Raw genomic sequence first — 15,973 nt, 5'->3', positions numbered from 1 at the left:
ATGGAAAGAGAAGACAATTCAGATCCCATCCCGATTGATATCCTTCTTGATATACTCTCAAGATCGTCGACTAAGTCAATCGCTAGGTTTGGTCTTGCATCCAAGTTTTGTGCGTCTTTACTTCGAGGTCCAGATTTCACCGAGTGGTTCCTGACTAGGCCCTCGACTCGGCCACGTCTCTTATTCGCCGTAGAAAATTTGGATGAGTGGCGCTTCTACTCGTCGCCCCAGAATCCAGATGAGGACCATTCTCGTGAAGTCGTATCAGCCGATTTTCATATGCAGTTACCTAAAGACATGGTGGGACAAGAGATTTTTGGCCCAGTCTCTGGTTTGCTTTATTTTCCTAACATGGGGACAGATACAGTGCCTGTTATATGTAACCCTATGACTGGACTGGTCAAGAGATTAACTCAAATTACAAGTAAGTACAATCCGAGCAGCTTATTAGGGTATGATCCGATTGGCAAACAGTACAAGGTACTGACCATAACTTATTCACGTTATGGATCAGAGGAACATGTTTTGACATTAGGAACTAGAAAAGTTTCATGGAGGAAGGTCCACTGTCCTGTAATCCATTATCCGCCTATAAAAGAAGGGATATGTATCAATGGGGTTTTGTATTACATAGCTGATGGATACCAAAACAAGTTTTTAAAAATAGGTTGCTTTGATGTTAGATCTGAAAAGCTTAGGTTTCTTGACGAAGATTCTACTACCATGAGTATATCCAGCTGTTCTTCGCCCATCAAACTAGTTAATTACAAGGGAAAATTAGGCGTGATTAGTTGGAGTTGGAACTGGTATATGGATGTCTTTAAGTTTTGTTTGTGGATTCTAGAGGATGACCAGAAACAAGAATGGTTGAAACGTGAATACACTTTTTCGGTGTATGTATGTGTTAAGAACAATGCTTACGTCGCTGGAGTGACGGCTACTGGTGAAATTATTGTCTCCATGAATAAGACATTCAAACCCTTCTTAGTTTACTACTTCAATCCCGAAAGGAACACTTCCAAAACAGTTAGAATCCAAGGGTTGGAAGCGTCTGAGGATTATAGTGCCTTTGTAGACTATGCATAAGATCTCAAGTGTATATAACATATTAACTTAGAACACAGAATCCAGCTACTTTTCATGTAACTTTTCATCTACATGTTTGGTTGTGATTAGTTCCATCTTTTAATTTAGATAAGACGTTAAAACAAATTTATCTGTTGAGGGTTGATTCAACCTATTGGAATTGGCATTACCTACAGTCTTCTTGGTTATACATGATTAATTAAAACTGGCAACACAGGTTAATTCTGATTTAGAACACTACAAGAAAACATGGAATTGCCGACTGCAAGTTGCGACCTAAAACACAGTCGCTAAATTTAGCGACTGAATTGCTATTGTTTTGCTACTCAATGGCTACTAAAATAAAACAGTCGCCTAATAGATGCTAATTCGAGACTGATGCATAATGTCGCAGTGTAGTCGCCAATTTGCGACTAGTTTGGAGACCAATTTGACAGTCGCCAAACATTGCGACTAAACAGCTACTCTTTAACGACTGCTTTATTTAATTTGGGCTTTAAACCAAATTTGGACCGTAACAAAACGGCTCAAACCCAAATCATTTCTCCTCTNTGGTTGTGATTAGTTCCATCTTTTAATTTAGATAAGACGTTAAAACAAATTTATCTGTTGAGGGTTGATTCAACCTATTGGAATTGGCATTACCTACAGTCTTCTTGGTTATACATGATTAATTAAAACTGGCAACACAGGTTAATTCTGATTTAGAACACTACAAGAAAACATGGAATTGCCGACTGCAAGTTGCGACCTAAAACACAGTCGCTAAATTTAGCGACTGAATTGCTATTGTTTTGCTACTCAATGGCTACTAAAATAAAACAGTCGCCTAATAGATGCTAATTCGAGACTGATGCATAATGTCGCAGTGTAGTCGCCAATTTGCGACTAGTTTGGAGACCAATTTGACAGTCGCCAAACATTGCGACTAAACAGCTACTCTTTAACGACTGTTTTATTTAATTTGGGCTTTAAACCAAATTTGGGCCCTAACAAAACGGCTCAAACCCAAATCATTTCTCCTCTTTCCCGAGAAAACTCTAATCCCTCAAATCTCTTCTCAATCGTTTCTCTTCTTCTTTCGTTTATTCCTCAAAACCCTAATCCCTCACATCCCCAACTCAATCAAGAAACGCCATAGTCCCTCCTTGTATCTCTCAATTGCTCTCAATCGTACTACTTCCTCCAGACCCAGATCCAAAACCCTATTCCTCATCATTCCCCTCGTCGCTTTCTTTCTACTATGCCTTCAAGCTATAACGCTGCCGTGTCTATTGCCATTGATGTCTCCTTTTATCTCACACGATTCCAGTTTCGGGTTACTAACAGAGATGGGCTTGTGATTCTTTCTAAAATTGCAAAGAGTTCAGGTTAAAGTTTCAAACTTTCTTCTAGCTTCACTTTACATATTTCATGTTCAACTATCTGAAGATGTCTCTAAGTTTAGGTTTGGTTCTTGGCTGAGCTCAAAGTGTTTCTTGCTAGATGTCTTTTTTAAAGCTAATGAAGTTTTCCAAAGGTTTTATTTTATAGTTGGCTAGATGACTCTAATTTTCTTTATTCACCTATTGTTTCTTGTGCTTCTCTCTACGCTGCTAGATTTGTTTGGTTTCGCCAGAATCTCAAGTTTTGAATTAAGACTTGAGCGTTGGTCTGCAAAGAAGGGAAGCAAGAGAATCATCACTGTTGTCTTGTTCCCTAATTTCTATTTCAGAATTAGTAAAATCTGCTTGAAATTGGAGAACTATAACAGAAGAATTTTACTTCTTGGTTTGCAGGTGTAGTCGACAGCAGGTTAGTCCATATATCCAATACCGTTGATATCTTGCAGGTGTTCTTTACTGAGCTGGATCATGAGGAAGAAGAAAAATTGTCAAGGACTGGTTAGTTATTCGTCTTTACACATAAATAAACAAATGTTCTGGAGATTGAAAAAGTAAAGAACCTTTGATTCATGTTTTAACCTCCGCTGTTTGCAGGAACGAAGGTAAATTGTTGTAAGAAGTGCAAGTGGCTATCTCGGTTCAAGCAGTTTGTCTATGTTCTCGATGAACACTTGCTGGACATGCTCGAAAATGAGTTTTATGTTGGTGCTTACAAGGTATATTCACTTGGATTTTAATGTTTTAGTATTATAAAGGGTTGAATCTTTATTTTTCAATAACTCTTGTGTTTTTCTGTTATGGACTATTCAACATGACTTGAGCTATTCAATAACTCTTGTGTTTTTCTAGTGCTAACAAAACTCATATTTTTTGTAGTGGTGGGTCTCATGTTATATCATTGTTTGCAGTAAAGTTCAGCATCAAGTCCCTTAGGATTCTGGAGCTTGTTATTGAAGTTCCAGAGACAGCAACTGTAGGCTTACTGAAGGTGCGTGATTAATTTGTCTTTTCCTGTCCGTCTCTTTAGATGTTTTGGTTCTGCTGTGTGCAATGATCAATGTTATTTCATAACATTAGTCATGATACTTAATACTTTTGGTTTCAGAGGACGGTGAAAGAGGCTGTTACTGCTTTACTCGGTGGTGGAAAACGTATTGGGGTGTTAGTCCAAAGGAAGAAGGTTAGAGATGACAGCCAGCAGATGTACCTCTTTGCTCTGAAACTCCTGTTGTTTCTATGCCAACCGATTCCACTTCCTGTACCTCTTTGCTCTGAAACTTATAAAAACTTTTGTAATGATTGTTTGGATGTTTTCTACAACTACGATGTTGGATGTAAAATTAAACTTATGTGTTTGTTTAATTTCATGTTTGTTATGTTTTAGTTATAGTTTTCATAATCAGTTTTGGTATTACAAAATCAAATAATTCGTTTTTACCAGAAATTTTTAAAAAACATGATAATTAAACAGTCGTAAAACAGTCACCGAAACATACACAAAACAGTAACCAAAACAGTCGCAAATGAGTAACCAGATCAGTCGCTAAAGCGTTGCAAATTCAGTCGCAACTTTAGCGACTGTTTGGCGAGGGAAGAACGACAACACTTATCAGTCGCCAATTAGTAGCTCCGTGTCGACTGTTTGGCGACTGATTATTTTAGTGACGCACTATTTAGCGACTACGTATTTCAGTCGCCAATCAGTCGTAACTAAGTAGTTTGCGACTGTTTAGTGACTGTTTTTGTAGTCGGCAAATCCATGTTTTCTTGTAGTGGAAAGACATTCTCTAGAGTTCTAAACTCATATCTATCTTTTACCTAAGTTTACTAACTAATTAATGAGTGTACTCATCAACCGATGATTCTTTATTGTTTTAGGTTATATATTCAGGCCATGTTATTGTATGCCTTTTGTTAGCAATATATAACCAAAGAGACGCTACATAAAGTTAATATAAATTTGGATTGTTTTTGCAATTATTGTATAACGTCACGTAAGTTGTTCTTTACCTAGATAAGTTTTCTGTTCAAATCGTGGTTATCTAATCTTGTCATCTTTGATAAAAAATTACTGTGGTTTAGTTTCAAACTATCGAGCTAACTCAAAATTTCTACGTTACTTATTTGGGGACTATTGGTTGTCTTTTTTTTTCCTAAGGGATACCGGTTTGTATTATAAGCCAAAAGATGATGATGAAGTATATCATGTTGAAGCCATTGTTTTGGCGAGTTGCAAGCAGTTACAACAAAGCGGATTATAAAGAAAATTTGGCTATATTCAAGGAGTTCGATCCGCAGGCTTGTAAAACTCTACTACAAAAGGATCCAAGTTCATGGTGTCGAGCATTTTTTAGGGTTGGTTGTTGTTGTGCGGATACACACAACAATCACACGGACTCATATAATAGAACTTTGAAGATTGCAAGGAGGAAGCTATTTGACCAGATGTTAGAACTTATAAGAAGGGATGCTATGCAAAAGGTTGCGAACTGGTCTATTATTGCTGAGAAAGAAGCTGCAAAATTCACAAAAAAAAAAAAAAGCAAGGAAAGAGCTAGAGAAATTTTGTGAAGAAGCTCAATATTGTGCATTGATTTCTAGCACTGGTGGAGAGTATGAGATTGTTGAATTCGGGATTGGATATGCAGTGAGTTTGAACAGGTGTGAATGTGCATGCAGGAAATGGGATTTAACGGGTACACCTTGTCGTCATGCCGTATGTGCAATCAGAGAACTGAGTCTGGAAGTCGAAGACTATATATCAGACTACTATTTGAGTGAGAAATGGAAGGGAACATATAGAAGAGGACTGCGGCCTGTGACTGGAGTTAAGTTTTGGGAAGATTGTGGAAAACCACGAATCGTTGCACCTCCTTATTAACGCCGTGCATGGAGACCAAAGGGAAAAGCCAGGATCAAGGGACTAAGCTTACGGAGACCCCTCTATTGGAAGCTCAAGACCAATCGAAAATGGGAGCAGCATGGGCATCCATAGAGAATCAAGATCAGGCGGCAATGGAGGCAGCATTGGTAGCCATGGAGAATCAAGATCAAGATGTTGCTGAAGTGCAAGATGTGTCATCGACAGCACCACAAGGAAGTCAAGTTGTTAGTTTCTGATTTGGTAACTGAGATTGCAAGGAGCAGTTTTTTGGATGTTAAAACATTGTCATTGGGTTTAATTGGGTTTAGTATGTTTATCTAAAACCCTTAAATCGGCTAAGCTTGTTAATTAACTGTCATTGGGTATTGTTGGGTTTCCTTTTGGTAATTTGTTGTATTAAAACAAGACAGTTAAGCTTAATTTTTTGTTATCCTTGTACCATCCAAACAAAAAGGATTACATAGTTTAGTAATTACATTTCTAGCCATTACAGGACCAATCCTACAAATCAACTTCAAACATCAATAAAAACTACTTCACCAATCCAAGTACGATGAAATACATAGTCATTACGTCATCCAAACTCAACCAAGTACGATGAATCCAATTGCACATACAAGCAAGCCTGTCAAACCCGTGATATAGATGCGTTGACGAGACACCAATGCTTCCATATCATCAATCTTCTTCTTCTGCAGCTGATGTGTCTCTAAATCACCATTAAGGTCCATGATTGTTGTTGATAGTTGACTGATTATCTTATTCTTCTCACTAATTTCTGCTTGAGCTTCGACCAATGCTCTTCTCGCCCAGCCTTTCACTTCTTCTTCATCAACCCAACTAAAGTAGTTACAATGACCATTACCCCCTTTCTACACACATCAAACAACTGCTTAATCAACATATCTACTCACCTCAACATTGTTCCAAATACAAGCAATATATACCTTGTACAGCTCACACCCGAGGAACCTTCGATTAGGATTTCTCACCGTTTTTGATACGAATATCTTTACCGGCAATCCACAGTGAAAAACTTGCCCCACTCTAATAGACCTGCTCCTTATGCAACTAGACGATTTCGAGCTAAATTCCATCTTCTCTCCAAATTGAAGTTTCTCTCACGATGAACTAAGAACCCTAAAAATCAATTCTTTGTTGATTCGGGGAAAAATATGAGAAATGTAATATTCGATCCTGGGCCTGTTTTATTAACAGAAAAGCCCAATAAAAATTGATCCAAAACAAAAAACACACCGGGTTGGATTTTTTAGTTGGGTCGCAGGAGCCCGGGTCGGGTTTCAGTTTTGTCCGGTGATGGTTTCGTTGAGTCTAATGCCGGTCGTTTTCGGGAGAAATCACACGGTTAACCGATTTTCTATGTCCATGATGTGAAACACATAATGTGATATACTTGATGTATGTGGACATGCCAGACATATAGTTGGTGTAGCTAGGGGTACATTATTAAACTTCAGATGTGTGACCATGTTTTGCGGCATACCTCGTGTAGCTCGCCGTGTTGTTGTCGTCGTTGGCCTTCTGATTCCAATTCCAAGGTATATTTGAGGTGTAGGTTGAATTTTTATTTCTGGGTTTCTATCGATTTAGGTCTTCTCTCTCTTTTTCTTCGGTTTTGTGATCTATTCTATAGCTCTGTCTCTGTATTTCTCAGCTCTATCTTTAAGAGGTGCTTTGTTTATGTGTCTTTATTGGCTCATTTTGGGTGATTTTCTGTCTCTGATTATTTCTTTGGTTGTATCTAATAAACCCTTTTCGATTTTCTCCTGTTGAATTTCTCTGGTTCTGAGTCACCAGAGCAAGTCGACATAAGATTGTTGTCTCTCAACAAGAGTAGATGTCCTGTGTCAATTGCCAAAAATGTCTCTCGTTTCAGGTAAGCCTCTTTCTCTCTTGCTCTGGTGAATTATATTCGTGGGTTTTTAATCTGATAGATGACTTAATTCTATGTTAGTTAGCATATCTTTGATTTGTTAGGCTTCTCGATTTCCTCTCCCTTTTATCTTGATCTCCGATCTCAGATTGAAATTGTTATCAACCATGTGTTTCTACTTTCTAATAGCTGATCATCTTAATTCATTGGATGTTGGAACAGAACATTCATAATTGGGCCTTGTTAAATTGGCAAGGAAGAAAATTTGCAGGTCTGCTAAAGCTTTGTAGTTTAGTTGTGGCTTGTTTGCTTTTAGCGGCTAAAGTTAAAGAGATTTAAGTTCCATGGCTCTAAAACCTCCAAGCTAGTTACTTTCTCTTGCTCTATCTTATAATGTAGCTAACGTGTTTGCTGAAATGGTGTTTTTTTTTGTGTGTGTATGTGATTGCTAAGACCTCCAAGTTAGTTACCTCCAAGCTCGTGTTTGCTAACGAGTTATAATGGTGTTTTTTTTTGTGTGTGTATGTGATTGAAGGTCGAGTTTTGTTATTAGACGAACTTTTGCAAAATGAGCTTCATGGACAAGGACCAATAATGTAGATAAGAAGCGTCTCCTCTCATCTCAAAACGCTGGCCGCCGATGTCGTCACTGCTTCTCCTTGTCGATCAATAGCCGCCTCCGCTAGTCCCATTGGTTTCTATACTCTTGTTTCTCTGAATTTTTTTTTGACTATGTATGGTCAGATCTAAAAGAAGGAAGGAAACAGCGAGGATATGGGAGGAATAGGATTCGTAGCTGTGAAGACGATGGCTGGTAACAAAACTATAAAGGATTGTCATTTCTAGCTGAGATTGTCATTCCGCTAACGAAACTATAAAGAATTGTCATTCCGCGACTATTAGCTTTGTCAGGTTATTCTTACAGCTGCCTTTTCCTGCATTGTCATTTCTAGCTGAGATTTTTTATCTCGATATTGAGAAATGGGACGTTGTACGCGACATGTGAGACTTTCTATAGTGTGTCAAATGAAAATATGTACAATTGTTTCTTGGATCCCTTTTTATCTCCTTCTCCAGGTGTTAGCTATCTTGAAATTTCTTTTTCCAATTTTTTTTTGTTCAAATGCCTGAAGTGTTTCGTTTATTTTCTTCTCAACTAATCGCAAAAATTCTAAATTCTTAAGGATACGGAAGTAAACAAAAGGTTCTCTGCAATAAGTGATATTCTATATCTACTCGATTCCATGTAAGTGATTGTGAAGACTGCAGTAAGTGAATATGTTGTCTACAGATTCAAATTGTTACTGGTTTTGTTATCTGCAGTAAGTTATATAATTTATTTGTTTTGTTGTCCGCAGTAAGTGAATATGAAGTCTGCTTAACACTTTTAAAGTAGTTTCTGTTACAAAATATTGTCGATTAAATTGGTGTTTATGAGATTTCATATTAACTTTATTTTCTTTATGTAGGTGCTACCTGCTCAGAATGGGAGGATCTTCCGTTCAAGACCAGCTGGCCACTGTGGTTCAATTTATGCATGATGTGCCTGATGAGTCTCATGAGCAGACGATGAAGATGCGGAGCTTGTGGGAGGTTGCCTGTTCTAAAGAACTTGTTCTCCCACCTCTCTTTACTCAATCTATTTAGTACTCTTTATTTTCCCTACTGGTTTAAAACTCTATTTTTTTTTCTGAATGTTTAAAACTAAGGTTTAATCGGAGCTTTTGGAATTTAGTTTTGCAATGATATTTGCAGGTAAATTGTGTTTGGCGCTACATTTACAAACTTGCCCCACAAGGCAAGGATTTCTGTAGCTCGTAGCAATTTTGTATCGTCATCGTAAAAATATTCTCTTTATGATTTTTGGAAACAACGTGCTCTAATAATAAATTCTTCCAAAAATAAATTAAAGTTGCACCCACTATTTAACTTGTAACCAATTAATATATTAATTAATCTATAACTTATTTGTATCCAATTTATTAAAATTATATAATCCACAAAACATGTACTTCCGTTCTATTATATAGGGAATATATCTCATTTTCTCCTCCCGTTTTTTTTTCATAAATTTTACATTAATATTTTTCAAAAAGATTCAAAGATAGTTGGGTACTGGCTATTACACATTTGCACTACTAAAACGTTATCTCACATTTACACATTTTGTAAGCAATCATATATATAAAAGTAGAGTTTCAGTCTCTCCTTATTGGTCCACTTGGCAATGCAATTTTAACAAAAAAAAAATTTATTAAAACACAAATTTAAAACAATTAATTTTCACATTTAACTCACATAATATAAAACTGAAATCTTTATAGCTTCTCCCTATAAATTATGCATTAACTTTATTTCTCCACTAAGTTGTATTAATCCATTGTATTAAAACAAAACAATAAATTAGAATTGTAACTCTCATTTTTCTAAATGTAATTTTTCATCATTTCTCTTCCTATAAATACTCATTATCTTATTCTCTTAGTCTATCACTCTTTCATTCTCTCATCTTCTTCCACTACTCTCAAATCTTTTTTTTGTTTTGTTTTGTTTTGTTTTGTATTTTTTTTTTTTTTTTGTTGTTGTATGGGTTATAAAAAATCAAATCAAATATCATTGTAAAAGCTTAGTTTTAGAGTTTGTATGATATGTATATCTTATATATTTATTTTAATCTTTTAAAATGTTTATCTCCATTTTCTATTTTATATTAACATCTTATAAGTCATTATTTTCATACTTCCTTACAATATTCACCACACAATAAGATCATAAAGTTGAAATGATCCATATGTAATTATCTATTATGTCTCTGGTTATCTCACATATTCATGTATCATTTTTAATAATTTATAAAGATCAATATAATATTTAAAGATCAATATAATTATCCATTTATCCATTTATAAAGACTATTTTGTTTTGTGATTCAATTGTTAAATCTGCAGATATCAATATAATATATATATATATATATATTTTTATGATTTGAGGTTTTTGAAAACAAAAAGAACATAATTAAACAATTGGTTTTTGTGTCTTTAATCAAAATAAAAAATGATCCAAAAAACAAAACATATACAACTGGAACTTAAATATAAAAATAAAATATAATTTTAAAAATATCATTTCACTAAATTCTCTAAAGATGAAACCATTAGTATGAAATCTAGCACTATAAATTAAATTGATGAGTGAAAACCAAAAAAATATAAGTTATCCTTGGGATTTTAAAAATTATTGAGATTGAAGAATTCATATAATTTTATAAGAAAACTAATTTAGTTTGTCACTTAAAAAGTAATATTTTTTATTTTGAAATATTATGTGTAAGTGTTGAGTTTATATCAACAAACAACCAAATCATGTGAATTTTGATTCAGCCACTTGGTATTCCTTTTATTTTAGGTTATAAAAAATTAAAATATTTATTTATAATTAAAGACATGTAACTCCATTTAACTCAAATGTAACTCCTATCCAATAATTGTACATTAATTCATTCCTCCTACTAACTTATTATCTTTCAAGAGAAATTATTTTTGGTTAAATTTTAATATTTTTTATTTATTTTGGTTGGCTAAACTTATATTCATATTTTGGTTGGCTAAATTAATATATTTCTCATGTAAAATTATTGTTTATAATATATTTCTCATTTCAAAGTTTAAAGCAATATATCATATATATAAAAGTAAGGTTTTGGTCTCTCCTTATTGGTTGATTTTCATTTAATGTTTTCTAATTTTTTTTTATTTTTTTATTTGCTTTCTAATTGCTTTAAACAATATTTAAGATCCAATAAACACAATACATTTAACTCACACATTAAAATAAAATTATAACTGAAAATAAAATAAATTATGCATTAATCATATTCTACCACTCAATTCTATTCAAACACAATAAATTACTATTGTAACTCCATAGTTCTAAATGTAACTTCCATCATTTCTTATCATATAAATAAGCATTCTCTCAATCTATCATTCTCTCATATTGACATTCTTTTACTATCTCATTTTCACATTCTCTCATTCTCTTCTACAATATCTCAAATCATTTTTCTTTTTTTTTTGTTATTTTTGATTTCTTATTTTTGTTGTATGGGTTTAAAAAAAAAATGAAATATCATTGTAAATTGTTAATGCTAAATTTTAATTTTAGAGACTACATGATATATATTTTACATTGTTTTTATTTTAAAAGATTTATCTCCTTTATCTAATTTGGATTATTATCTTATAAGTAATCATTCTCTCTTCCTCTCCCACCAATATCAAATGTTGTTATATCTCATATGTGTTGTAAGAGTTTGATTCTATATTTTAATTTAGAAAGTATTATATATATATAGATATTACATTGTTCTATTTATTAAAGATTCATCTCCATTATCTAATTTGGATTACCATCTTATAGTAAACATTCTCTCCTCCTCTCCTACCAATATCAAATGTTGTTATATCTCATATGTGTTGTAACTTGTAAGAGTTTGATTCTATATTTTAATGTAGAAAGTATTATATATATTTAACATTGTTTTCAATTTTTATTTTATTTATATAAAAAAATATTTCTTTTATATTTCTTGCCTTTCTAATCTATTCATATTTATTTTTTAAATTTGCATAGTTAAATTTAAATTCACATATGTTGGTTTTAACAAAACAATCAACTTTATTTGAGAATTAGATGTTCCTATTCATTTTTAAACGATCAATGTGTAACATATAAGCATTTTGTCTTGCAATCACAAGTTCCATTTCCATTGCTTAACTCCATGGTTAAACTATAATATATGTTGTCCTATTTGTAGGAATAACAACATACTTATTTAATTTATTTAAAAGAGCAGATGATTAAACGAAATAAACATTTCTCCAAATTTTATAATTCAATCAGTGAGTGTACTTATTACTTTGAAAAACTTTTACATTGAAGTTCATAAAATCATATAAGAAAACTAAAATACTATATCACTTCAAATTTGGAAGGAAACACTTGGTATTCCTTTTTAAAAAAGTCAAGACACATATAAAAATTTATTAATATTTAACTCACTTTAAAGACATTAAAGGTCATTTAACTCAAAAATAACTTCTATCCAATAATTTCATACATTCCTCCCACAAATAAATATATATATATATATATATATGTTCAAGATTGTATTTAAATATTACATAATTTTTTAGTTAGCTAAATTTATAGTCACATATATACAATATATATACATAAGAATTTATATTACTTATTAACACCATAATTCGACCCATTATTTGCTTAACTCAATATTGGTTTCAAAGCCAACTAAAGAAAAACAGAAACGATCTTATTGATATTAGACCAAAACATGGGCATACAAACATAATCACTTACACGGAAGATATTTTAAAAAAATAACTTATTATTGCAACATCAACGTATGAAGGGTTTACATAAGCAGTTAATTAGAAAATATATAATACAATAAATGTATTGGAAACAATATCAGTCAATGATAAGATTGGATCCTCAAAAGTAAGAAACAACATCTTCATAATTCATAAAAAGTAAACGCCACAATTATACACATCTGAACGAAATGGTATAATCATATAGTGTATAAGTAAAAGTGATGGCAAACCCCGTATATGCCTAATTAAAACGAAATAATACAAAAGAGAAAATGAAAAAGACCAAAAAAAACAAGAAAGTGCCAACTACACCACAACCCACGCGTTGCGTGAGGAAGCACCTAGTATAACCAAAAAGAGACGTTACATATATAAAGTTAATACAAATTTGGATTGTTTTTGGAATTATTGTATAACGTAAGATGTTTTTTACCTAGATGAGTCTGTTCAAATCGTGGTTATCTAATCTTGTCATCTTTGATAAAAAAATTACTGTAATTTAGTTTCAAACTATCGAGCTAACTCAAAATTTCCACGTTACTTATTTGGGGACTATTGGTTGTCCTTTTTTTTTTTTTTTCTCTAAGGGATACCGGTTTGTATTATAAGCCAAAAGATGAGTTACAATAGTGTTTTTTTTTTTTTTTTTGGTAGTCCTTTAAGAGCTTGGAATTTGTGAGTGATGAAATCAGACCATATATAACTTCTGAAATAGTGGAGTTTTGGTGGTTATCTCTTGTTGGTTGAACTAAAGACAGAATTTGTCGAACATCTTAAATTTTCATGGAGTTCTAAATCATGTGTGAGAGTGAGATTGGATATTTTGAACCTTACTGATAGGATCATTGGTTTTAAATATTTTGTCAGAATTATATAATTACGGTTTTATTCTTTTTAAGGTTTTTATGATTTCATTTAAACTGAAGAGATATATATGTCTGTTTGAAAGGTTCTACATAAACCCTGATTTAACGATATAGCCATGCTGAAGCCCTTTAAAAGTCGATCTTGTTATTGGGCTGAATAGCCCATATAAGCTAATGTCGGTCTTTTAGTTGATTAGGTTAATTCTTGTATCCGAGACCATGGCATATATATACTCAAACACAATGTAACTTCTAACCTAAGAAACACAAATCAATACAACACAACAAAGTTTCTTGACATGGTATCAGAGCCATAAAATCTAAAACTACAAAAAGGTTTTATTGTGTTCGATCTTGTGTTTTTCAAAAACTTGTGACTATACCGTCTACGTCGGCGGCTCTGTTTCTTCTCTCAAATTTTTTCGTCCCTTCACCATGACTATACCGACTACGTCGGCGGCTCTCACAACCACATCAACCCAACCTCGTGTCGAATCTCGTCGCACCATATCTCCCTATGATTTAACCTCTGGTGACAACCCTGGTACTTTGATCTCCAAACCACTGTTGCGTGGTCCAAACTACGATGAATGGGCAAATAATCTTCGCCTAGCTCTACAAGCCAGAAAGAAGTTCAGCTTTGTCGATGGATCCATCCCACAGCCGATGGACGATGATGCTGATTTTGAAGATTGGATCGCTAATAACGCACTTGTGGTTTCGTGGATTAAACTCACAATTGAAGAAAGCCTTTCTTCTTCGCTGTCTCACATCAACAATTCCCAGGAACTCTGGACTCACGTTCAGAAACGGTTTGGTGTGAAGAACGGTCAGCGAGTTCAACGTTTGAAGACTGAATTGGCAAACTGCAGACAAAAGGGACTTCCGATTGCATCTTACTATGGCACACTGAATAAGCTATGGGGTAGCCTTGCAGATTACCAAAAGGCTAAAACAATGGAAGAAGTTCGACGAGAACGTGAGGAAGACAAACTGCATCAATTCCTCATGGGTCTCGATGACACATTATATGGAGCTGTCAAATCAGCTCTGCTTTCTCGACTGCCTCTGCCAAGTCTTGAAGAAGCATATAATACTTTGATTCAAGATGAGGAATCCAAGTCCTTGAGTCGAGCACATGAAGATCGACCAGATGGTGTGAGCTTTGTTATTCAAACCACCTCACCAAGAAAACCTTACGTCAACAAAGGTTCTCTGCTCTGCAGCGTGTGCGGACGTACCGGTCACCTTGGTGAAAATTGCTTCAAGAAAATTGGTTATCCAGAGTGGTGGACCGACAAATCTCTACGACCGAAACCTGGTGGTAACAACGGATCATCCTCTTCCGGAGGCTCTGGTCGTGGTGCTACGACAACCTCGGTTGGCTCCATGTTTGGCAAAGGGTCGACCTCTGCTCATGTAAACACTGTCGCTACATCATCTGTTAAGGGGACTCCTCTTTTTCATTCCGCTGCTTCAACCAACAGTTCTCCTTTGACACCAGCAGACCGCATCGGCCTCAGCGGTTTGAGCAACGATGACTGGCAACTACTACAAAACATCCTGGCTGAAAAGAAATCTCGTTCGCCTCATCCTCCCACTGGTATGTATTTTTTAGAATCATGGATTATCGATACAGGTGCATCTAACCATATGACCGGTTCTCTTGATTTCTTGGTCGATGTCCGAGATATGTCACCCATGCTTATCAAACTACCCGATGGTCGATTCACTACCTCTACAAAACTTGGCCGTGTGTCGTTCGGTCCTTCCTTAAGTCTTCACAATGTGTTTTTTGTAGACGAGTTGAAGTGCCATCTTATATCAGTTTCGCAGTTGACTAGAGAGCATGGTTGTGTTTTTCAGATTACTGATCGGCTATGTATTATTCAGGATCGCATCACGAAAACGCTGATTGGTGCGGGTGAAGAACAACAGGGACTTTATTTTTTTCGAGGAGTGGACGTGGCTGTCGCTGTTCATCATGTGGATTTACAATCTCCTGAAGTTTGGCATTCTCGGTTGGGCCATCCCTCTTCTACCGTTTTAGATATGTTGCCGTTTTTGGATTCTAGAAATAGTTTTGATTCAAAGGAGTGTGATGTTTGTATACGAGCAAAACAGACTCGAGAATCTTTTCCTTTGAGTTATAATAAGACGAGTGTTGCTTTTGAACTTATTCATTGTGATCTTTGGGGACCATATCAAACTTTGACTCTTTGCGGTTCTCGTTATTTTCTCACTATTCTAGATGATTATTCACGTGCGGTTTGGATATATTTGTTACCTTCAAAGCAAGAAGCTCCCACACATCTTAAGAATTTTTTGGCTCTTGTTGAACGACAGTTCTCCGCTCAAGTGAAGACTATTCGTAGTGACAATGGTTCCGAGTTTATTTGTCTCAAAGATTTCTTTGCTCAACATGGCATCATTCACGAAACTTCTTGTGTCGGCACACC

At 34.5% G+C, this 15,973-nt stretch overlaps 1 protein-coding gene and 1 long non-coding RNA gene across 4 annotated transcripts; both read left to right on the top strand.

Annotated features, from left to right (window-relative positions):
* Positions 1 to 1,086, top strand: LOC104753385 (putative F-box protein At5g52620). Its single transcript, XM_010475647.1, has one exon. The coding sequence runs from the start codon at positions 1 to 3 to the stop codon at positions 1,084 to 1,086; it is 1,086 nt and encodes a 361-aa protein (XP_010473949.1).
* Positions 6,655 to 9,009, top strand: LOC104727716. 3 transcript variants are annotated; one of them, XR_758216.2, is made up of 4 exons: positions 6,655 to 7,252; positions 7,785 to 8,161; positions 8,434 to 8,495; positions 8,719 to 9,009. It is a non-coding gene; the product is annotated as an uncharacterized LOC104727716 (long non-coding RNA). The 3 variants fall into 3 exon arrangements; XR_758215.2 differs by having other exon boundaries at positions 7,785 to 8,495; XR_758214.2 differs by lacking the exons at positions 8,434 to 8,495; positions 8,719 to 9,009 and having other exon boundaries at positions 6,655 to 6,914; positions 7,174 to 7,252; positions 7,785 to 8,357.

The sequence above is a fragment of the Camelina sativa genome, chromosome 2 (assembly GCF_000633955.1).
Source record: "Camelina sativa cultivar DH55 chromosome 2, Cs, whole genome shotgun sequence".
In the NCBI taxonomy this organism is placed as follows: domain Eukaryota; kingdom Viridiplantae; phylum Streptophyta; class Magnoliopsida; order Brassicales; family Brassicaceae; genus Camelina; species Camelina sativa.
Note: the sequence above shows the minus strand (reverse complement) of the source record. Positions and strands in the feature narration are given on the sequence as shown.

Coding starts and splice junctions, on each gene's coding strand:
- LOC104753385 (XM_010475647.1), top strand. CDS start 1: ATGGAAAGAGAAGACAATTCAGATCCCATCCCGATTGATATCCTTCTT.